Source organism: Rhinolophus sinicus, linkage group LG02 (assembly GCF_036562045.2).
Source record: "Rhinolophus sinicus isolate RSC01 linkage group LG02, ASM3656204v1, whole genome shotgun sequence".
Classification (NCBI taxonomy): domain Eukaryota; kingdom Metazoa; phylum Chordata; class Mammalia; order Chiroptera; family Rhinolophidae; genus Rhinolophus; species Rhinolophus sinicus.
In genome coordinates, this window is record NC_133752.1 from 79,836,161 (window position 1) to 79,859,068 (window position 22,908).

The 22,908-nt window shown below is 38.6% G+C and overlaps 1 protein-coding gene across 8 annotated transcripts in view; it reads left to right on the forward strand.

Annotated features, from left to right (window-relative positions):
* DCUN1D4 (defective in cullin neddylation 1 domain containing 4) overlaps window positions 1-22,908 on the forward strand; it is a 66,677-nt gene that overhangs the window by 40,436 nt on the left and 3,333 nt on the right. For 6 of the 8 annotated variants that reach the window (XM_019741032.2, XM_019741034.2, XM_074324672.1 and 3 more), the window contains 4 exons: window positions 2,550-2,641; window positions 9,538-9,646; window positions 20,528-20,632; window positions 22,723-22,825. In XM_019741032.2, the coding sequence (XP_019596591.2) occupies window positions 2,550-2,641; window positions 9,538-9,646; window positions 20,528-20,632; window positions 22,723-22,825 (409 nt within the window). The remainder of the gene's footprint in view (window positions 1-2,549; window positions 2,642-9,537; window positions 9,647-20,527; window positions 20,633-22,722; window positions 22,826-22,908) is intronic. The other 2 variants (XM_019741036.2, XM_074324674.1) reach the window with 1 other exon arrangement.

Sequence of the window (22,908 nt, forward strand, 5' to 3'; positions counted from 1 at the left end):
AAATGAATTTATGACCTGGAAGAGATCTCAAGAGAGCATCGCCTTCATTCAGACTGTTTGCAGGGTATCTAGTGTTCTGAAAGAAAACTAGGAATTGAGACTACACTTTTTTATTAAAACTTTTTTTTTTTTCAGTATCATTTCTGTGCCTCTGTCCCCCACCACTTCCCCTCAATGACACTTTACATTTTCTAAAGAGCCTTTGGAATGTCTCCAACTTACTGCAGGATTTTTGTCTTGTATTTTTAATTTTAGTATGATCTAGTTCCGGGATCTTGATAATTATTCACCTTGGTGGGACGGTTTGGGGACAGCTGGGTGAATAGTGTTTTGCCTGGTCTGGTCCACAGACCAGTTGTAGACACAGGAAAGAATATTTCGCTGACTTTAAGAAGGAAGTGTTTGCCAGAACGTGGGCCAAGTTTGGCAGGGTGTTTTCTGAACGGTATGAGTGAGCTGGGCCGAGAGGGGATCCAGAGATGCCACCCGGAGGACAGTAGTCCCTGTACGATGGATGATTGATCGATTGCAGGGGTGGGCAGCAGGGCCGTGGCAAGGAGACGGGGAGACCAGGGTCCGGCTGGAGGTGTGAGGGGGTTAGATGAGCATTTCCTCACAGGTGGAAAGGGCTGTCTGTGTGGGAGGAGGTGCTGATGTTGGTTCTAACTGAAAAAAAGGAGGGGAGATGGCAGCTCCTCAAAGCTCCTCACCCCCAAATACTGGGACTCAATAAAAGAGAGCTGCTACTATAATGTTACCCCCTTTGGGGCACTTATGAGTCCTTTAACTATTTCTGTAGAAATAGAAATATTTGTGAATGTTGAATCATGCACATTGAAGACTAAAAGACCAAATTTAGAATATTATTTTAAAGGATATATTACCGTACTTCAATCCTAAGATGCCATTGATAGAAGTTGTATTATTTTGTATCATTACTGAAAAAGAAAAAACATTGCTAAATAACTCTAATACGACATTAATTGTGGATATATCCCAATTTCAGAAATGTTAACATTTGAGAAACAAGTGGCAAAAAAGTTTTTAAAAGGCTGTCTTCCTCGATGAGTAAGCACTTTAAAGTATTTAAAACTCTCACCTTGCCTAGTATTTATAGCTTATGAAATTTAAGTAGGCTTGAAAAATTCAAGCCTTCTTTCATTTAATAAGGTAATGGCAAAGTCCTTTATTTAAGTAGTTAGCTTCCTTATTAGCTATCATAAAAAAAGGTCTATTTTGTGTAAGGAAACTTGAATGTCTGCGTGGCAGTTTAGACATATTTTACGTATACTGTGTCTGTGTTCTTGTGCCTTCACCATTTTTTTAACTTAGTAAGTGTTTATGTGGAACTTGTAATCTTTCTAATAGAGGATTGAGTATAGATATTGAGAACATACCAAATTAAGAAATGGGGGGCTGTTCACCGAGGTACAGGGATATACAGGAGTCAGAATTCTAAGAAAAGCCGAGAGATGAAGAGAAAATCCACTAACGTGAACATTTTAAAGAATATATAACCTCTTCTTTTTGGGCAATTCTTCTGAGTCTCTTAAGTTGCCATTTTTTAAGTTCACAATCTTATTTTATGATGATGTGTATAATATGTAAATAAATTGATTTACTAACCAGCTCCCATAATCTACCTCGTAATCTAGATTTTTTAAAGTCTAACACACCTGGTAACTTTTAAAAAATAGTTATGTACTGACTTGATTGCTATTTGATGAAAGGGAATTTTAAACAGAAAAAGTACACTTAATCCTACCATCATAGCAGTGACTTTGATTTTTTTGTGTGGCGCCCACTGAGACGTGATTGGGCCGTGCTGCTGCCCCGTGCACATTCCAGGCATGGCGCTGTTTAAGTGGAAGGTCAGGCTACTTTATAATCCCCCCCAGCGTATATAGTTGAATTTATAAACATTAATGTATTTGTGATCCAACTCCACTGTATATGTTCCACCACCAGCTTTTTATTTGGTAACACTCTGTTCTGCCCCTTGCTCTTTGCGTTAAATAAATATTGGAGGTTGTTCCCTGTTTGTACCGATAGCTCTACTGTATTTGTCTTAATGGTAGCATATTCCTTTGTGCGGAATGTATTTAGCAAAGAGGTGTTTAACTAGCCCCATGTTAGTAGACGTGTGTTTGTTTTCAATCTCTTGCTACAGTAAGTATTGTTGACTCTACACCTTTGTGAGCATGTGCAGGTATGTCTGTAAGGTAACTCTCCATAGGTGGAATTGCCAAGTCAGTAACTGGTTTTAGTTTTGGTAGATCCTGCAGAATTGCCCTCTGAAGAGGTTAAGCTCCCCACACTGCACTGTCACGCAACATGAGCGTTTATGTTTCTCCAAGCCCTTGTCAGCAGACTGAATTGTCAAATTTCTAGATGTTTGCCAAACTGGACTCATTGTTTTGAAGTTAACCTTATCGTATTTCGGGGACTAAACGACCGTGAACAGAAGCATTTGACAAGATGTTAATGTATTTAACTGAGGCGATCTGTTGTTCTGATTTCATTGGGCTTTCTATTTCTTTTTTTAACAGGTAGTTATGCTTGTCCTAGCTTGGAAATTGGATGCACAAAATATGGGTTATTTTACTCTACAGGAATGGTTAAAAGGAATGACTTCTCTACAGTAAGTCCTGAGACTGCATTGCGGGGGTCCCTGCCCTCTCATTGCGGGCTGCCTCCTCCCTGGGACCTCAGCAAGCCTGGGGTGGGTGACTGAGGAAGGCTAGGTGATCTGTGGCCATGGGTGTCAAGGCCAAGCCCCATTTTTATATGATGAGGAGGGGAGGGCTATTATGGTTGAATTTGAGCAACCATATAAAGTTTTTATGTAATGTATATTTATTTTAGTGTTCCTCTAGAACAGCTCTGGCCAATAGAAATATACCAGCCTTTTCTCATGCATGTGAGCCACATGTGTAATTTAAAATTTTCCAATAGCCACATTAAAAAAAAAAGTAAAAAGAAACAGGTGAAATTAATTTTAATGTATTTTATTTAACCCCCAAATATTATCATTCTAGCATGTAATCAATAGTTAAAAAATCAGTGAGCTCTTTTACATCCTTTTTTCATATTACGTCTTCAAACTCTGATGTGTGTATTACATTTACGGTACATCTCAATTTGCATTCGCTGCATTTCGAGTGCTCGGTAGCCACGTGTGTGTTTAGTGGGTACTGTATTAGCACAGGGTAGAGCTTTACAAGCAAAGGCTTATTAGCATCTGGTTTACAGTCAGTGTGAAAAAATTGAGTAAAGCAAAACTTACAAGTAAAAATGTTTCATATCTTTTATATATTTTAGTTTCGGGCAAAATTGGGACTTCTTTACTCTAGTGATTAAAAAGTAGCAATAAAAATTCTGTTGGAATTGCCTGACCCAGAATAAGAAAAAAATCAGTGGTTTTTATGTGTATGCTTTTTGTGCTTGTGGTGTGGTGTGGTGTGTGTATGTGTGTGTGCGCATGCATGTGTGTGTTCGCACGCTGAAAGTTGCATTCAAGAAAACAAATTGTTCTATATTACGCGTTGAACGGTACAGTTGAGGTGGATGACTAAACATTTCAAATGGTATTGGAAGATGAACTGCTAATTCTTAACATAGTAGCTTTGATCTAGTACTTTGAATTACTTTTTCTTCTCACTTTAACTGGGATTAATAGACTTTGATTTTTATTAGATTAAAAGTGGAATTGAGATCGATTTGTTTTATTTAAATAATTTTGGACTATGTCAACTTTCAGTATCATTGTCCATTTGTTATTGATAATAATGCTTTATTTATTTGCATTGTGCCTTCGTAGTTTATGAAGTCTTCTTACTATTTTTCCCATCTGAGCCTCATGGCTGCCGAGAAAGGTCAGGCTTGATCCTTGTGCATTTTACAAATGAGGAAACTGAGGCTCAGAGGGGATATGTGATTTGTAAAAGTAAGTGGCAGAGATGGGAAGAAAACCCAAGACTTCTCATTCTTCCTGTACTGTTATTGTCTGATGGCAAATGAGTTTTAGGTAAGAGCCAAAAACCACCCATTTCCAACTACACTTTCCTCTCAGCATGCACTAGAATTTAGGATTAAGTCTCTGAAATCTCTAAAAATTGTGTTAGCAAACATCTCCTTATGGTTTTAAGCCTATTAACTCATTGTTTTCCTGCCTTGGTTTGTTGCTTTCTGAATAGAGTACCTAATGGCTGCTCTTTTTTTAAAGTGTCCTTGTAATGACGACTGCGTGGCCGTATCAAAGTGTTATTTCAAGGCTTCAGAGGAGGCACCGTCAACATTTTTTCAGGCACATTTTCATTTTTCTTACAAATATAATATCCATTTTTGTATAGTTCTGGATTCTTTTTTACATTTGCCTTTACAAAAGAATATTGCCAGGCTTTGCCCATGTGTTTTCACGGCCTCACCACCTGGGAAATGAAATATGCAGTTTCCTGGAAGAGGTCTATATGTATGTTTGGGGTTGAGGGGAACACTTCACAGGCTCATTGTTGGGGACTCTGCTTGCCACTTTGTGTGACATAGGTGGTGGCAGTGGGCTCCTATGGAATGCTGCTACTTGGTCCTTGCAGTTCAGAGTGCAGTGACAAGCCTGGTCCATGTAAAGGCATTGAGGAATCTGCTTGCTTTTTGTGATATGAATCTCTGAGACTGGTTTCCTCATCAACGCGGGAGATAATTACTCAGAATAACCTGTAAGGTTCTTTGTAGTTCAAAAATAGTCCAGTTTCATATTTTAAGAACCTCGACCCCCCACCCCCACCCCCTCCAGCCTCCCTTGATTTGACATTTGTTCAGCAAATATTTGAATGGCAGTGATGTGTGCCAAGCTCTGTGTTCTAGTCCTGGAGAAACAAAACCCACAACCAAGACAAAGTCCATTTGTGGCCGAGGCTTGGAAGCAATGTTCAGGCAAAAGATCAAAAGTAATAAGGTCACTTCTCTTTATGCTGCTTGAATTAACTAAATAAGTACTGTATTGGTAGGTTCGTGCACCCAGTAACTAAGAAAACTCTGCTCACTCATTTATTTGCTCTTAAGATAGTAGTAAGTAGTCCATTTTCGAATGATCTGTTTTATCTTCTATTTTGGATTCTTTTGCTTTTTTGCTCATTTTTGGGTTTATTAAACCTGTCCAGTGAACTGTTTTGGACTCAAACTTTAAAGTGTGTATGACAAAATCTGCATGTTCATATACTAGTAGATTTGATTAAAAGGCTGGTTTTTGTTGTTGTTACTGTACAGTGGGAGTGTACTAGAAATAGAAAGCCCACGCATGGGTTTTGGAACCAGAGAGTTCTGAATCAGTTTGGCCACTTCCTGGTGTCTCTGGTAGCATTTCTGAAAGCAGGAAGATGAATTGATGAAGTGTGGCATACGCTTGGGCACTCAGAGACCAGTCTCGCCACTGTCTAGGGGAGTTGTGGGCATGGCCTCCGCAGGGCCTGGTTTTGTGAGTGTTGGAGGAAGTGGCAGCAGCTGGTAGGGAATTCTGTCCCCAAGCTCCCTAGGTCATTAGTCAGAGAAAACACAGTTCTTATTTAAATTGACCTTTTGTTTTATTTATTGCCTTGTTCTAACATGTGGGTTTAAGGTTACCTCTGATGAATTAAGCTTTATAGGGATGTTTAAGCTAAACAAAACGAAGTATGTTAGAGTTATAGCTAAGTTTGCATAGAACTGATGGGCTGGGAAATAACCTTTGGGCTGACAAAGTAAAGGGGTGAAGGCCCTTTCTGGGTAATGGGGGGAGAACTACCTTTGATTCTATAACCTTTGAGGATGATTGTCCTGATTTCTGTTGCTTCTGCATGTGTTTTGTGGCAGCAAAACTCAAATAAGAAATGATCCCATGATAATGTGTATATTTTGTTGAGGCATGTGATGACCCATAGTGGTATGGCACTGTCACTCTACAACTTCTGTGAGTTTTCTTATAGGTGGTACCCAGCAAAGTAGGGGGCACCGGAGTGAAGATGTGGCTGCTTTCTGAAAAATCTCAGGCTGGTTGCTTCAACTTCCCAAGCCTGTTTCTTCACAGGCCCTTTGTTAGAACTAGAACCGAGTCACCTCTGCAGACCATCCTGTTGAACGGCCACTAGATGGCACCCTATGGTTCAAACAGGGTGACTCAGCGGCCCGTTTCCCTAGTGGGGGTTAGTCCAGGGGCTCTGCAGGACAAAGCGCCTTTTAAAGCAGATTAAATTCTTCATTGACAGTGTTATCTCTAATCCATGTAACTATACTTAATAGATAAATGAAGTGAAAATTTTACTTTGGGCATTTTATGCTTCACGGTCCAGAAAAGACTTCTGACCATCCTTTAAACATAGGGACGTCTTTTGCCAGGGCTGCTGGACTCACTCCCAGGCATGCTGCAGAACTTGACATTTCTCCTTGCAGCTCTACCCAAAGACTCCCAGCTACTTTGTTTCCTGTTAGGTTATTTAAATGAGTGGTTCCTGCCCTTGAATCTTTTCAACAAACAACTGCTCTCCCTCTCACTGGGCAGGATTAAACTAAACTGGCCAAAATCTGGCCAATTTCCTGTGGCTTTGGTCTGTAATATTCCTTTCCAGTACAGGTTCCAGGGACCTCTACCTTATGTTTTAGGGTTACCATGCCCTCCTCTTTGGCCCTCCCCCATGTTATAATAAAATATTATTTATATACATAGTAATAAATCAAACCATACAGTAGAGTACCCAGTGCAAAGTAAGCCCTGCTCCCACACCTGCCTCCTAGACTCCCACTTACTATCTTTTTCTGTACCCTTTTATCCTCAGTGGGGTTCGGGCACTAGAGCTCTAACTAGGCTATCAGTGTCTCTTTTTTTCCTTTCCCTAACCCTTCTTCACAGGGATCCAGAATGAGGTTTTCAAGATAGAAGCCTGATCGTGGTCTCTCCTGTGGTAGGAGGTGGCTTCCATTGGTTCTAGGATTCAATAAAAAAATAAAACACTGTGGACCACAGAAACTCTTTATGGTCTGGTTCCACCTCCCTTTCATCCTCAGCTTGTACCACTTCCCTTCTTATTCTTCTCAGTCTAGTCACAGTGTTTTTCTTTTAGACTTTGGACTTGCCATGCTTCCTTCTACCACTAGGCCTGTGCACATGCTGTTACTTTTATTTGGAAAGCCCTCCCCTCCAAAAACATGGAATCTCTGCTTATCTTTCAGCTATCAGATTACATGTTAGTCCCTTAAAGAAGGCATCTTTAATAGTCTAATTAGACTTCCAGAATCATTAATTTTAATCTTTTTTTAAGTTTTGAAATATCAGAAAGAAATAAGGACATTCTAAATTGTTATATGAGGTGTGATCAAAAAATATGGTGAATGTTTAAATAACAACTTATTACAGTAAAAGATACATTGCCATTAATCCCTCTCAAAACACTCCCCCTCGTTTTGAACACACTTATCCCATTATTCTTGCCACTTTCTGAAGCAGTTCTGGAAGTCCTCTTTTGTGAGTGTCTTTATTTCATCCTCTATCATGACAATGTTCTGTGTCACACATCGCTTCTGATGTGGCAATTACTGTCAAAAACATAACGGTGTGTTCTCATCCACGTTTTTCACCGGATCTGGCACTGTGTGCCTTCTGGCTCTTTCCCAAAGTCAAAATGACCATGAAAGGAAACCGTTTTGAATCGATTCAGGACATTGAGGCAGCCACCACAGCACAACTAGAGACACTCACGAAAGAGGATTTCCAGAACTGCTTCAGAAAGTGGCAAGAACGATGGGATAAGTGTGTTCAAAGTGAGGGGGAATATTTTGAGGGGGATTAATGGCAATGTGTCTTTTACTGTAATAATTTTTTTCTATTTAAACATTCACTGTATGTGGTAATCACACCTCAGACTCACAGAAATGAAACATTTGCTCTAAGTCTTGGCTGTTAGAGATTTCATCTCAGTAGATTATGGAGACTTTTTTGTACTTAGGTTTCACAAATTTATTGCTAAAAATAGATCACTGTGCTTTATTATGGGCCAGATTTTAGTTTATAAAGTACAATATTTACATTGATAATACTTGTTATATATATTATCTGTACTTGTTATATATATTATCTGCACGGAAAAGCTCTATAGAGAAGCACAGGGAAATACATCCCGCATTGAAAAGCTTTGATATTGCTGGTGAAAATGGTGACTCTTGGTTCTCATTTTTATGGGCTAGATATTACAAACTAAATTAGTTTGTAAAAATTACCAATTAGTCTACTTCCTTAAGAAAAATAAACAGTGTGCCACTTACCTATAAAAATGGGTTATCATCACCAGGGCTCAACAGAGAAATAGCTGATTTCAAATCTAGGGTAGGGAAAGTACAAGGTGAGCTAGAATGTCTTGTGTCAGAAAGTGAGGACATGCTCTAAGACTGACGGGGGCATGTCAGGAGGACCCTGGAGCCTGCTTGAAGGAGCCGCTGCCCAAATGAGGACAGTTTGTGCATCAAAAAGAATATAAAGACAGTAATAGATTATAAAACTGAATGGAAAACAAAAATCCTGAAGTCCAAAAAATAAGTGGTGAATAGAACTCTTCTTTATAGAAAAATTATAGCCAGTAAGTGTAAAAGCATGATAGAGTTAGAAAAATCACCATTTTGTATCTTCAAATGTAAAATCTGTTCAGACAGTTATCACCAATGGATGCTAAAACCACTGGTGAAATGTTGTTGAGGAACAGGATTCAGAGTCTCAAGATATCATCCTACAGATTACATGCTATTTCAGAGGAGGAAAAGTACCTTTAAATGGGGCATCTGATGGGCAGTACCCTAATTAAGTGAATCAGCTGAGTGTCACCAGTAATGGGACAGACTGAAGTTACCAGCCTCCTCCTGGGGTGCACGGAGAAGGACAGCTCATGTAGTGTTCTTACCATGAGTGTTTAGTCTGAATATAATCATAGGGAAATTTTCTGACAATTCGAGATTCTATAAAACAGCTAGTCTGATCTCTTCTAAAATGACATTGTCAAGAAAGACAGAAACAAAGCAGGACACCCTTCCAGAGACTAAGGACACATGACAGCAAAATGTAATGCATAAGCCTAGTTTGAAAAACAAACAAACAGCAGCTATAAAGAAAATTGGGGGAACAATTTGGACTTTGGTAATGTGGGTTGTGTATTAGCTAAGAAAGTTAACACTGATAGAATACTAAGAGTGATAGTATTTAAGTGTTCAGGAGCAAAGTGTCATTAAGTTGGCAACTTACATTTAAATGGTACAGAAAAAAGTGTGTGCATGAGAGTACAAGTGTGACAATGTTTGTTGTGAACTGAGGGGATGGGTATATGGGTGCTTATTTAGTATTCTTTCAACTTTTCTATACGTTTGAAATGTTTTAAAATAAAAATTGTACGAAAAAAATCGGTCATCACAGATATGTTCCAACTCCAGGGTTTTAATTCTGTCTTTTGGTATTGTGTTTTATATTACTGCCCCAATTAAGAAAGAAAACTCAGGTTATAATTTGCCTTTGTTCTGTTTTTCTAGATGTGATACAACAGAAAAACTCAGAAATACTTTGGATTACTTAAGATCATTATTAAATGATTCTACAAACTTTAAACTTATTTACAGATACGCGTTTGACTTTGCACGGGTGAGTTCTCTGGAGCCTATCCAGATGTTTCCCTCTCCCCGCCCCTTTTTTGCCTTTTGAGGTTTGTTTTTACATACTACAGCAAAGAAGTTAATAAGTTACTCCCAGGATGTTAGTTCGAATTTCTTTCTGCGTGTACACTTTCTAAACTAACTCTGATTCTGAGCAAAAAAGTAGTACGATAAGCAAAAAGCTGTAGTGACAGACCTCTCGTAGCTCTCGCTTAGAAGTAATTTATAAATGGGCATGCAATAGACACTGTTCTGAATATCTCTTAGATAAGGTGGTAAAACTTCCTTCTCATGAAACAGCGGATCTTCACCATTGGGTTTACTAGAATAAGCTAATCAGATCTAATCTGGTTTCACTTTGGGTGCTATATTGTATTTGGACAGCATTTGAATTTCAAACTTAATTTCAGTGAACATTTATTCAAATGTAATTTCTAATCATCATTTTGAAAACTGGTCATCTTGTTTGTTACATAGTGAGCCGGGTCCAGGTATGTGACAGTGGTTCTACTGGAATGAAATCAAGTCTTGTTTTTCAGCCTGGTCACCATAGGTCCTGAGTGCTGCGGCACCAGCTCCCATTGTACTCACTCACACACAATCAACAGCCCGTACAATTACACTTTATTCAAACATGGTGTTTTCTGTTATGTTGGTATGTTTGTTGAATTTGAGTGACTAGGCTTTCTTGATTGATTGCATATTTTAAATGAATTTTTTTATCAAAGCAGAGAAGTTAGTGAAAAATGATTTTTTCCTTCCTACCCCTGTGCTGATTTTTTTCACATTTTACCTGCTTTGGCTCTGCTACTTCAGCACCAAAGGTTTATTCAGTGGTGAATTCTCGTGTGTTAGTATAACACATTAGTAGTTTTCTGTGGTGTCCTCATTCGTAAATATTTGCATTATTGCAACTTTCAAATAAAATGACAACATGCATGGAAATTTATAGATGTTAGAAATTATATGGTAAAACTCAGATACAGAGTTTTACTAAATGGCATTTGTGTAGTTATATATAGATATTATGTGTAGATATTATTTGCCAGATGCTTTTAGAATAGATGCATAGTTTCTAGGATTAAATATTTTATTACATGAGATTTTTTTTTCCTCCCAAAGTCAGCTGTTTGTTACTGTATGGGGCAAAGTTTGTTTAGAAGAAACTTTCTAGAAAATAGGGCTTATTTTCTAACTTTACTATGTGGGGGTCAAATTTTCCCATGTATCTGCCGCTTTAGCCCCAGGTTCCATTTTACTCCTTCCTGGCTTTTATTCATCCTCGGTCAGTCCTTTGGTTGCCTCTTTCATGGTGCTTCTGCCACCGCCTTGCTGGTTGAGGCCCTTGCTACTCCTTGCCTGCACTGCTACAGTAGCCTTATTTCCACATTTTTTCACTTCTCATCCAGCATACACATGAGTAGGGTGTCATTCATCTTCCTTCAGCCCTAGGGTCACTTGGCCACCTTCCACCTCACTGAAGCCTTCGGTACCTTCCCTCTGCCTGTATGTATGTACTTCACAGTGTATCCAGTGGTGCAGTTGCTCCCACAGCAGGCAGAGATGCTTTCAGTGTACTTCACAGAGGAGGAAAGTGGGCCTCGGAGAAGTGGAGAAATTGGACCATGGTCACATTGTTAAACAATAGTAGACGCAGGACTCACACCCACGTTCTGGCTCCAAGTCCAATCTGCAGGTCAATCCAGGCTTACAATCAAGTCCCAAGCTCCCTGTCTTATGTATGTGATGCCTGCGACACTTGTGTTGTGGTGAAGTTGAATTAGCTGTTCACTGAACCTGCCACCTACCTTTTTGGTGGGTTCTGCTTTCTGTCTTTCATCACGCTGGGCCTCCGCCTAGAGCCCTGTGTGTACTCATGCAGCTCTCTCCTTGTCCTGCTTCCGGGCCCAAGCCCCTCCTTCCACTTTCACACAGCCTCCCCCTCCTTCTGTGCTGGGGTCGTACTTTGTCTTCACTTACTTAAAGCTCCTATCTCCTCTAGCTTGGCTTTGGAGTTCAGGTAAAGGCCTCAATTTTATCTGCCAGACTAAGGGACTAGTGTTTTCTTTCTAGGTATCCCCTGTAGCAGCCAGCAGAGTTCTTTGCTTTTAAGTAGAGTATCAGTTAAGATCAGTGAATTGTTTTGCATAATGATGAATAATAACAACCACCATTCAGCTAAAATATACTGTCACAAAATTTGTTGTTGAATCCTTTTTTGTTTTGTTTTGTTTAGCTCTGTCACACAAGTTTTGAGATGTTGTATTTTCGTTTACATTCAGTCCAAAATATTTTCCAGTTTCTCTTGTGATTTCCTTTTTGACCCATTGGTTATTTAGAAGTGTGTTGTTTGTATTATTTTCCAGGTATTTAGGATTTTCCAGGTAATCTTTTTATTATTGATACCTAGTTTAATTCTGCTGTGGTCAGAGAACATATCCTGTATAATTTTAAGTCCACTTAATTGTATGGAGGCTTGATTTATAGTCCGGAATATGATCTGCTGGGATGAATATCTTATGTGTACCTGAAAAGAAGGACTATTCCCCTGCTGTTCAGTGGCGTGTTTCATAAATGTCAGCTAGGTCACGGTGGTTGATAGTGTTGTTCAGTCTTCCGTGTCCTTATGGATCTCTGTCTACTTGTTCTATCAGTTACTGAGAGGAATGTTGAACTCGACAACGATAATATTTCTCTTGTCACTTCTATCATTTTCTTTGTTTGTTTCATGTACTGAAGCTCAGATATTAAGTTTAGGTACACTTAGTATTATGTCTTAAAGAATTGACCCTTCAGCATTATGAAGTGTCTCTTTATCTCTGGTAATAATGCTTGTTTGAAGTCTACTTTGATACAAATGTAGCCACTCCAGCTTTCTTTTGATTAAAGTCTGCAAGATATGTCTTTTTCTATTCTTTTACTTTTAACCTATTTGTGTTTTTATATTTAAAATGGGTTTCTTATAAATAGTGTATATTTGGGTCTGACATCTGTCTTGAGATGTCTAAACCGTTTCTATTTAATATAATTATTGGTATGGTTAAGTTTACATCTCCTATCTTGCTATTTTTCCCATTATTTGTCCCATCTCCTTTTTGTTCCTTTTTTCCTCTTTTGATGATTTAGTTTGGATTGAGTTTTTGGTTTGGTTTTTTTACAATTCCATTTTATTTCCATTATTGCCTTGTTAGCTATTATCTGTGCTTCAGTTTTCTTGCGGTTGCTTAGGCTTTATAGTATATTATATTTAAATTTTCACAAGTTTTCTTCAAATAATATACCACTTCATGTATAATGCAAGAAACTTTACATTCGCCCTCCCATACTTTTTGCTGTTATCATACACTTACATGTATGCTGTAAATCTCACAGTATATTGTCTTAGTCTAGTCAGGTTGTTCTAACAAATACCAGAGACTGAGTAGTTTATAAACAACAAAAATTTATTTCTCACAGTTGGAGGCTGGGAAGTCCAAGATCAAGGCCTGGACAGATTGGGTGTCTGGTGAAAGCCCGCTTCACTTCCTGTAAACGCAGTGTCAGAAGAAGGCAGGAGGGATCTCTCTGGGGTCTCTTATAAGAGCACTAATCCCATTCATGAGGGCACCTAATCACCTCCCCAAGGCCCCATCTCCCAATACCATCGCCTTGGGGGTTAGGGTTTCAGCATAGGAATTTTGGGGGGACACAAACATCCAGATCATGGCATGTGTGTTATCATTTTGGTAAAAATGTCTTTTATATTTACCCAAATATATGTCATTTCTGTGTTCTGTTTCTTTTGTACAGGTCCAGATTTCTATCTGGTTATCATTTGCCCTGTGCCTAAAAATTAACATTTCTCGTAGTAGAGATCTTCTAGTGATGAATTCTTTAAGCTTTTATTTTGCCTTCAGTTTTGAAAGGTACTTCTCTGCATAAAAGATTCTAGGTTGATTGAATATTCTTTCAGTACTTTAATGTTCTCTCTCCATTGTCTTCTGTCTTTGGTAGCTTCTGATGACAAGTCTGGTGGTATTCATTATTCCTTTGAATGTAATGTCTTGTTTTATTTTCTGACCATTTTTATTCTCTTCATTGCTTTTCAGCAAGTTGATTACAATGCGCCTTTGCAAAATTTTATTTGTTTATTCTGGTTAGGGTTTATTGAGTTTTTTGGATCTGTGGGCATATAGTTTGTATTAAATTGGGAAATTTTTCAGCAGTTATTTCTTCAGATTTTTTTCTGTTCTTCCTCTGCTCTCCTTCTGGGACTATAGTTATACCTACACCTATGTTTGATGTTGGATATTGTCCCACAAGCCGCTGATGCCAAGTTCAGTTTTTTTCAGGTTTATTTCCTTGTCTGTTTCCTTTTGGGTAGTTTTGATTACCATGTCTTCTAATATTAATCTTTTCTCCCACAGTGTCCTACTCAGTATATTTTTCATTTCAGATACTGTTATTTCTCATCTCTGGAAGTTCCATTTGGGTCTTTTTTTCTATCTTCCATTTCTCTCTTCATCATAGTATTTTCCTCCACCTTCTGGAACATCCAGAATATGTTTATAACAGGTATAGTAACAACTTTGTCGTCAGGTTCCATCATCTCTGCCATTTCTGGGTCTCTTTCTATTGGTTAATTTCTGTCTTGGCCATGAATCGTATTTTATAGCTTTGCATTCCTGCTAGTTTTGTTCTTTTGTTTTTTGTTTTTTTTAATTGGATGCTGGGTATTGTGAATTTTGTGTTGTTAGTTGCTAGGGTATTTTTTTGTATTCTTTTAAATAGTGTTGGCTTTTTAAGTTTTTCTGGTGTATAATTAAGTTACTTGGAATCAGTTTGATCCTTTGAAAGGGCTGGTGCCAAGCAGACTTCAGTCTAAGGATGACTGGACCCCACTTGTAAAACAAATACCCTTTGAGGAGTCTACCACCCGAGGCCCTATGCATTATGAGATCTTTCCACTCTGGCTCTTGGGAATACAAACTATTCCCAGGCGCTGAGAATTTCTGTTGACTCTTTTGCAGTGGTTCTTTCCCCAGGCTCTGGTGGTTTCCTCTCTCATATGCAAAGTTAAATCTTTGGCCAAAGATTGGGGAGATACTGTAGGTTTCCAGATGTCTTTCTTTGCTCATTCCCACCCTTTAGTTTCCACCCCGCAGCTCCCTCCCCGCAGCTCCCTTCCCTCCCCGCAGCTCCCTCCCCACAGCTCCCTCCCCACAGCTCCCATCTCGCTAGTATTTTTACCCACGGATTATAGTCACCTTTGTCACCGCGAACTCTGTCTTTTCCACCTCAGCAAGGCTATGGGGCTGCAGTTGGGTTCTCCCGTCCTGTGTGTCCTGGAACCACCTCCATACTGTTAGGTGGTTTCACTGCAGGGCTTACTTCATGTTTCCTTTTTGTCAGGGGTCATGGTCCTGTGCTGCCTGTTGTCCAATATGTGAAAGTCATCATTTCTCATCATTTTGTCCAGTTTTCTGGTTTTTTTGAAGTAAAAAGGGAAATCTGGTTTTTCTTAACTCCATCTTGGTTAGAAGCAGAAGTCAAACCGCTTTTTATCCTTCTAATCTTTCTTTTTCCTACTAGAAAAATGACTTCTAGAGGTAATAATTTATAATTAACACCTTTTAAAATCAAACTTTTAATGGAAATTACATTTTCTGATAGTTTTTATGTCCTAAACATTTTCTATCACAGATCACAATGGCACATGTTAAATATTCTGAATTATGCTTTAAAGTACCAAGAAAGAAACTCTAGTACAATACCAGAAAATGATAAAACAGCCCTTTTAACATCCTTCCACCCAGACTGTACTCCTAAGGGCGGGATTATTTTTCTCTCTCATCTTCAGATTTGTAGCCAATTAAAAATATTATTTGGCTATAAAGTTGTATTATTTTTCTCCTAATTTTACTTTGACTTGAACTTATTTATAGTGTTATGGATGTCAGAGACAAATTTTACAGCTGAAAGAAACCATGAGAAATCAGTTGGTCCAGTTTTGTCATAGTGTAGATGAATAAACAGAGCTAGAGAGGAGAGGATAACACGGCCGAGGTCTGCCTGCCCCTGAGGTGCAGGCGGTTGTCCTCTCCATAGCGTCACACCTTCCCTGACTCAACAGCTGCCACCATCCTGTGGTATCTTGTTAGAGGAAGGTGGTGGGATATAAGTTCAATGGCTGAAATGGCCAGTTCGCTCATACAAGTTAAATTTTATTATATAAACAAATATTACTGTATGATTCCTTTAAATAAAGCAGCCATTTCTTTTCTTGATTCTTTTTTTTAAAAGGACCTAGAGAAAATAAGATTGGACAAAGAGAATGCAATAAAAGACTATAGTATTAATGTTTTGTTAATAGGGGAATAGTCATTAAATTCAATGAAATCTGATTTTTTCTACATTCTCTGTGGCAGAGGCTTAATGTTCTTAATGTACTCCTATATACATGTTGACTCATGTTGTACACCTGAAAACTAATATAATATGTCAATTATACTTCAGTTAAAAAGTACTGTTTGGTTATTGCAGACACACACAGATTTGCTCAGCTGTTAACTTATAAAGCTAACTGGACTGTATGGCACTTTACATTGAAATGTCTCTTCCCTCATCACTTCTCAGGGAAGCGAGATGGTACATGAAGAAGAAAGAGCCCAGGCTTGGAATCAGACTTCCTGGTTCAAGTCCTAGTTATTTACCTATTATCTATCACTTAAAGACTGTCATTTTAACTCCCTGTGCCTCAGTTTCCTTATTTATAAATTGGGGATAATAATGCCTATCCTGAGAAGGTTGTTGTATTTGATAAGTTTAAGGCACTAGAACAGTTTCTGGCTCAAATTAATTTCTTAATAACAGTTAACCATAGAGTTAGAAATAGTTGTTGAATTACTCTTCACTGACATGACTCAGGTGTCTGCAAACCTTGAGTTTCAAATAATGACTTACTTTCCAAGACTAATGCGTACAGTAATAGAATCTGTACCAAATAAAATGACAAGGAAGGACTCTGTCATTTGGCAGATTTTTTGTTTGTTTGTTTTAAAGGAAAGGTTAAGCTGAAGTAATTGCCTTGCAAATATTGTGATCTGTAAACTAGTGCTGGATAAGTTCTAAGAGCATAATTATTTAGATTCATTTTCCCCAGTGGCAGATACTCTTGGGTTTTATGATTTTTTTTAATGTGTATTTTTAAAAACCCTCCCATTCAAAAAATTGATTTGCTATATTTTTAGTTTTACAAACTTAGTCACATTATTTAAGATTTGAGTTCGAGCTCTCTAGTTTTGCCTTTTGTTTGTTTATTTAGGTAGCCGTGTCAAGGAGGACTATATTTTCTCTCTCTTTTTTGTAATCCCCTCATCTCAGATGAGAATTCCATGATATATGTCATAGGTCTTCATTTTTGTCCTTTTGATTTCATGTACCAATTTCGGACTTGGTTGTCACCTTTTATGTTTGTGAATCATGGTCACTTATATATTGTTTCTAGAGTCCAACTAGTTCTTGAAAATCTTAGGAATTTTGTTTTCCTGTTGAAGATTTTTTTCTTTATAATTTTAATAATTAAAGGTTCCCCTTTTTACATATAAATCTTAAGCTATTAAAATTTTGTGAGAATTGGAACTAGACCATCTGAAACAATTGGGGGGCCTCTGAATAGTGTATCTGGATACTTTGATAGTTGAAGATTCATTTTTATGGTATCACTTATATTTACATATATACACTTACATATTTGTTTCCGTTATTGTTTCTTAAGTCATGTGTTTCATTTAAGGAAAAAATGTTTAATTTTCACATTTTATAGGAAAACTTATACTAGAACAAAGGCAATTAAAGCAATATTTTTTTCAAATCAGACTTTAATAAAACTTCAATATTCTCTACTCTGCGTTATCTGTTATTAGTCTTTATCTTAGGGAGTGCATTTATTCCGTATACAAAACATAACTTTTAAGACTATTCACAATAGGATCCTTTGGTTTTGCAGCTGTACCACTAAGAGGCCAAATTTCAACTGTAACTGCTCTTTGATCTGTGTTTAAGGAAGACGAGGCAGAGTCTAGTTGTGTACTGCACGGGGTTGGTACATCTTTGGTGGACAGAACCTGTTTCTGCTATTTGAAAAAATAAAATTGTTTTAAAATTTGTTACCTTAGAAAATTAAAATTAAAATTAATGAAATACATACCGACATATCTTGGGTCAAGACGTGGGCAGGGAGAAAAGTTTCATTTCCTCTTCTTTCACCTTGACGGGCCTTCTGGGGATGCTGACTGACTCTTGACAGTCTGTCTCAAGGTACTTTCTGCTTAGATTCTGACCTGGGGATGCAGACACCTGCCCCTTGTTGCACGGGTGCTTGGTGTTCCCTGAACGGAGGGTTGCAGTCTTGGTGTTGACAGTGTTCTCTTTTAATTTCCTGCGAGGAGCCTCTAGATGTCTTTGCTGTCCTCAAATTAATTAAGGTGATATTTTTTTTAATGCCTTGCTTCATAGCGTCCTGGGAGATTGATTTTACTTTTAATTGGGAACCCATTGGTAGAGAATGCCATTGGGAGCATTGCTGCAGAGAACCCCTGGGCATGTGTCCATTTTCATGTTCAGTAGATGTTTGCGGTGAGATCTCAGGCCTGTTGTTTCCAGGAACTTTGAGTGTTTCCAGTTACGGTCATTTGCACGTAGCCTCAAATCCAACCCAGGCAATGTTGGTTGTCTATCAGTGAGAATCCACTGTTGGGATCGTAAGTGCATCCATAATACCTTTCTCTTATTTGCTAGGCAGAAGATGGTGTTAGTGCTTGTGAGCTGCTGGCTGGCACCTGTGCAGCGCAGGAGTGAGTGAGTGCTGTTCAGCTTCCGGTCCTGTGAGTCTGATGCCTTTCCTCCCTGTGGGGCATCACTGCCAAACACATGCATCGAAACCCTTCATGATCATCAGTTTGTCAGATGATTATATTGTTCCAAAGAGTCTGTCCAGGTCTCTTGTATCTTTTTTTTTCTTTTTTGTCACCTTAGTGTATGTCCATTGTGGTGGGGACATAGGCATTGATGGTATTGGAAGAAGGCACAATATGTATGGAGGCAAGACCAGCAATTTTAGGTTTAGTGAGTGATCGCAGACTCCAAGGGAAAGCTTTTCCCTGCCACCAGTGTCATCAGCCACTGCTGCCTGAGCTGCTGTTCAGCAATTGAACTTAGGCCCAGTCCAGTGGTGCCACTTGTGTTTTCAACAGTTTATTCGTTTTTCTTGTGGATTGCTTCATAGTGTGGTGCTCTGTTGCTGTCTGCCACGCCTTTGTGACAGGGTGAGAGGAAGGTTTCCATCTGCTTGCACCATGCATCGCAGAAGTAGAAGCCCTTGGAATGCAGCGCACCAGTGAGGCTTGGTTGGCAAAGGTGGACAATCTCTAGGGCACCTTCTGTCCTGTCCTCCTCTGTTGGGAATGAGTCCTGCAGCCCTGAGCAGGACAGTGTGCACGGCCAAGGGACAAACAGAGAGGGCTTTGGAAAGGAGCCCCCCCACCCCACCTGTGTGCATGGAACTGCGAAACTGGGACACCCCGACCGTCACCAGACTTAAGTTGTGTGGCCTGTGACAGAGGGGGTGACGGATGCGGAGCCATCTGACCCGGTTTGTTCGTGAACAGTCATTAGTTTTTATCACTGGGACCAAAAGACAGACCGATCACACGTCTTCCTGTATCTTCATCTACCGTGTTTGCTGCTGTTGAGTGAGGCCCTTACATTTGCTGTATTGTTTAAGTCCTTCACTTCTAAAGTCAGTGTCAAGGCCAGAAATTCTCTATGTACCAAAGAGCACTCCACTGTAGAGTTCTGGAGGGAATAATATGTTTTATCAGGAGGTGTATGTGCTGGATATGTGGCTGCCAGTGGTGGTCACAGCATCATCTGGAAACATTCAGATTCCACCCCAAATGGGATGGTCAGGAACGTTCTCCCGTTGTAAAAAGTGCTTTTGCAAGTTTCCGCTGGCATTGAGATACCACTTGGAGGCGAGCTTTGGATATGTAAGGCTACCCCTGCTGGCCCCAGGTCCTCTGTCCCTTTACGTAGAAACTCCCCACTTGTAGTTCCAGAATGGGAATTTGTAAGAAAATTGAGAATGAGAAATTAGATCCTTAATTGCAAATATAAATAGAATGAACTTAATCTGCCCATATTCAGGTTTATATGATATTTCTTTCCTGGCTTCTTTATGAAATGTTATCTTTCACTTGGTTACTAGGAGATATCACATCTAACAAATCCAAGGTAAGAAGGACTGTAACAGACAGACTGCTTTCCCCCAGAGTGGGTGGGTGAATACACCCTCTTACTTGGAATCTCCAGAGCCCAACATTTATTACGAGCTGAATTCATAATTCCAGTGTTTAAGTATAAGAAAAACATTTACCAATGGTATAAAATTATTAGAAAATGATTTTTATTAAGGGAACCTGATTCCTAAGCATGGAAATTGAAACCTTTAAATTTCATTTAGTAATGGGCTTTGGGGTGAACAATTATGATTTTGATAATTATCATAAATGTCAAACAGCGAGTGATTGAGTTATAGATTTTTATTTATCCCATGAAAAAATCGTAGATGATGTTGATATTACATTAGGGCAGTCACTGAATTGAAATGAATCTTTCTCATAATAAATTCGTGTAGTACCAGAATGATCTAGCCTTCCATTGTGTTTGACTGCCTCCCCTCCCCCACCTTAGTCTTGATCCAGGGTTTTATTGTATATGATAAATGACAAATGAGCTGTTGACTAATTTCTTGTTGAAGCGAAGTAGAAATTTGGATTATGGGAATTTATTTGGGGCATCGGGCTCATTCATGTTTTTGTTTGTCAAACAGGAAAAGGACCAGCGCAGCCTAGACATAAACACTGCCAAGTGCATGTTGGGACTGTTATTAGGAAAAATGTGGCCCCTTTTTCCAGTTTTTCACCAATTCTTAGAGGTACCAAATTGTTATTTTATGGAATATATGTTTGCTTGCTTAGAACTACCAAGTGTACTTTGTTTAACCATTTTGTGTACTTTTCTGTTTGTTGCACTTTTCTGCTTATAGGAATTATGGTGACGTAGTTGCTGTCACTCAGCAGCGACCTGTTTTCTCTGAGCCTATCTGTGTGTACATTTCATGTTGTGTGGCCTTCCCCTGGTGCAAGTGTATCCGCCATAGCGGCAGCTCTCTCCTGTCTTCTCTCTCTTCCCCATTTTAAAGGCTTTACTTTTGTTTAGGTGCCCTGCTCCTTATAACAATAGTAAGACAAGGTTTATTTTCTTTTGTGGCTTTACATTAATTTCCACTTTTATTAAGCAAAGTTTAAAAAACAGCCATCTCCCTTCTTGTTAAAAGAAGTTTATAATGTAGTCTTCTCTTATCTCCAAGTAAGTTGGGGACCTTGAATCAATGTAAGTGTTAGGCAAACTGACAGTTTAAAAATCTCTTCACATTTGTATTAGCAATAATCCAGCGCTTTACTCCATCATTATTTGTTTGCTTTAAGTATTAATAATAAAAAAAACTTTGAGCTGCTCTTTATTGGGAGCTGGTTTTGATGCAGTGTAATATTTGGGATCTGACAGTACTTGAGATGTAAGTTTGAGTTACTTGGCTTGTCACATATAGATAGCATCCTTCTTGCCATCCAGCTACAAACCCCTTTCAAAAAAATGCCCTTTGCTTGAAAGGATTGAGTGTGTTGGGTCTTTGAGGAAATCCTGGGCCTTTCCCTGACTCCAGCTTCACTCTTGAAATCATCTTTCTTACCACTTACTATATGTAATTGTCTGGAAAAACTTCCAATTGATAGGATTCTTTGAGGACTGTTATTAAAATTTGCTTGTAGCATTACTAACTGGAACTCTTCAAGAAAGGTATAAAAACTAGTTTTAATATAAGATGTATTTGTTTACATGATAGTTCATAACTACAAATGATCTGTTCTGATTTCTCTGACAATCTTATGAAATGTTAGCATTATTTGGAAAATGAGTAGAAACAGGTTCTTGTTCTCAGAGAGATTAACAGAATTTGAGCCTGAGTGTGAAACGTTCTTTAGCTGATTGGACTTTCCACAAGTCCAGGAGCCTCACCAACTGTTGCAATGACTGGATTTTGCTTTCAGTTGCTTAGAAAGTTAAACTTGTAGTCTGTGCTTTGTTCTCTTTCTTACTAGTTTGCCTTATCCTTTTAAAAGGACACAGTAATCCGTTCATTTCAGCTTTTCTTGTGTTTGCATCCTCAAAACCGTCGGCTCAACTCTTTGCTTTTTATGTGCTTGTATTGTTTTCCAATGTTTCTGATGTTAGTAATGTTTAGGATTTAGAAATTGTTTTATCTGGCTTTTATTGTCAAATCTTTATACAGGAATACTGTATTTTAAAATATACATGTGGCATATTTCTTTTCTAAGAGGACTAGAAAACTACTTCATGGCTATTCTGATTACTTTTATGATCAGATTCAAGTTTTGAATTATTAGAACAGTAGTTTTCTTCAACGGCTAGAGCACCTAGCCTGAGACCACGTGCAGCACTTAGTAACTCCTCGTTTCCTGCTGCGTGTACTTTCAGCTGACATCTTGACAGTGAGCTTGCTGGTCATATCAGGGCTTATTCATGGGAGCTGCTCTTTATTTAGCACTTACTTTGTGCCAAGCACTGAATGAAGTGCTCCACATAAATTACATAAATTATCTCTTTTAATCCTTGCAATATCTCTATGAAGTAGGTATTATCCCCATTTTTTATAAAAGGGCTTTTGCAGTCTAGAAATTTCACTTCTAGGGAAATAAAACTGTGTTCTTTTGATGTGCTTATCATTTTGTGTTGAGCCCCCATAATATTTTTGTAATGAAAATTGTCATCTTAAGTTCTACTCTTGCTCTCTCTCACCCTTCTAGATGGTGCTTAAGACACTGCAAACGGAAAGAGTTAACCTTCATGAACTGTATATTAAGTTGATTCATACAGCAGTTAGCAGTTGAAACTGTCCTATTTTTTAATTGTGTCAGTAATTCATATTACTTTTCCCTCCATCAGCAATCAAAATACAAAGTTATTAACAAAGACCAGTGGTGCAATGTGCTAGAGTTTAGCAGAACAATTAATCTTGACCTCAGCAACTATGATGAAGACGGAGCGTGTAAGTACCGTGCTGGGTGTTCTCTCATCTCCCCCATCGCTGTACATTTGCTCGTCCTTCTCACTGTGAAAAGCCTCAGAGCC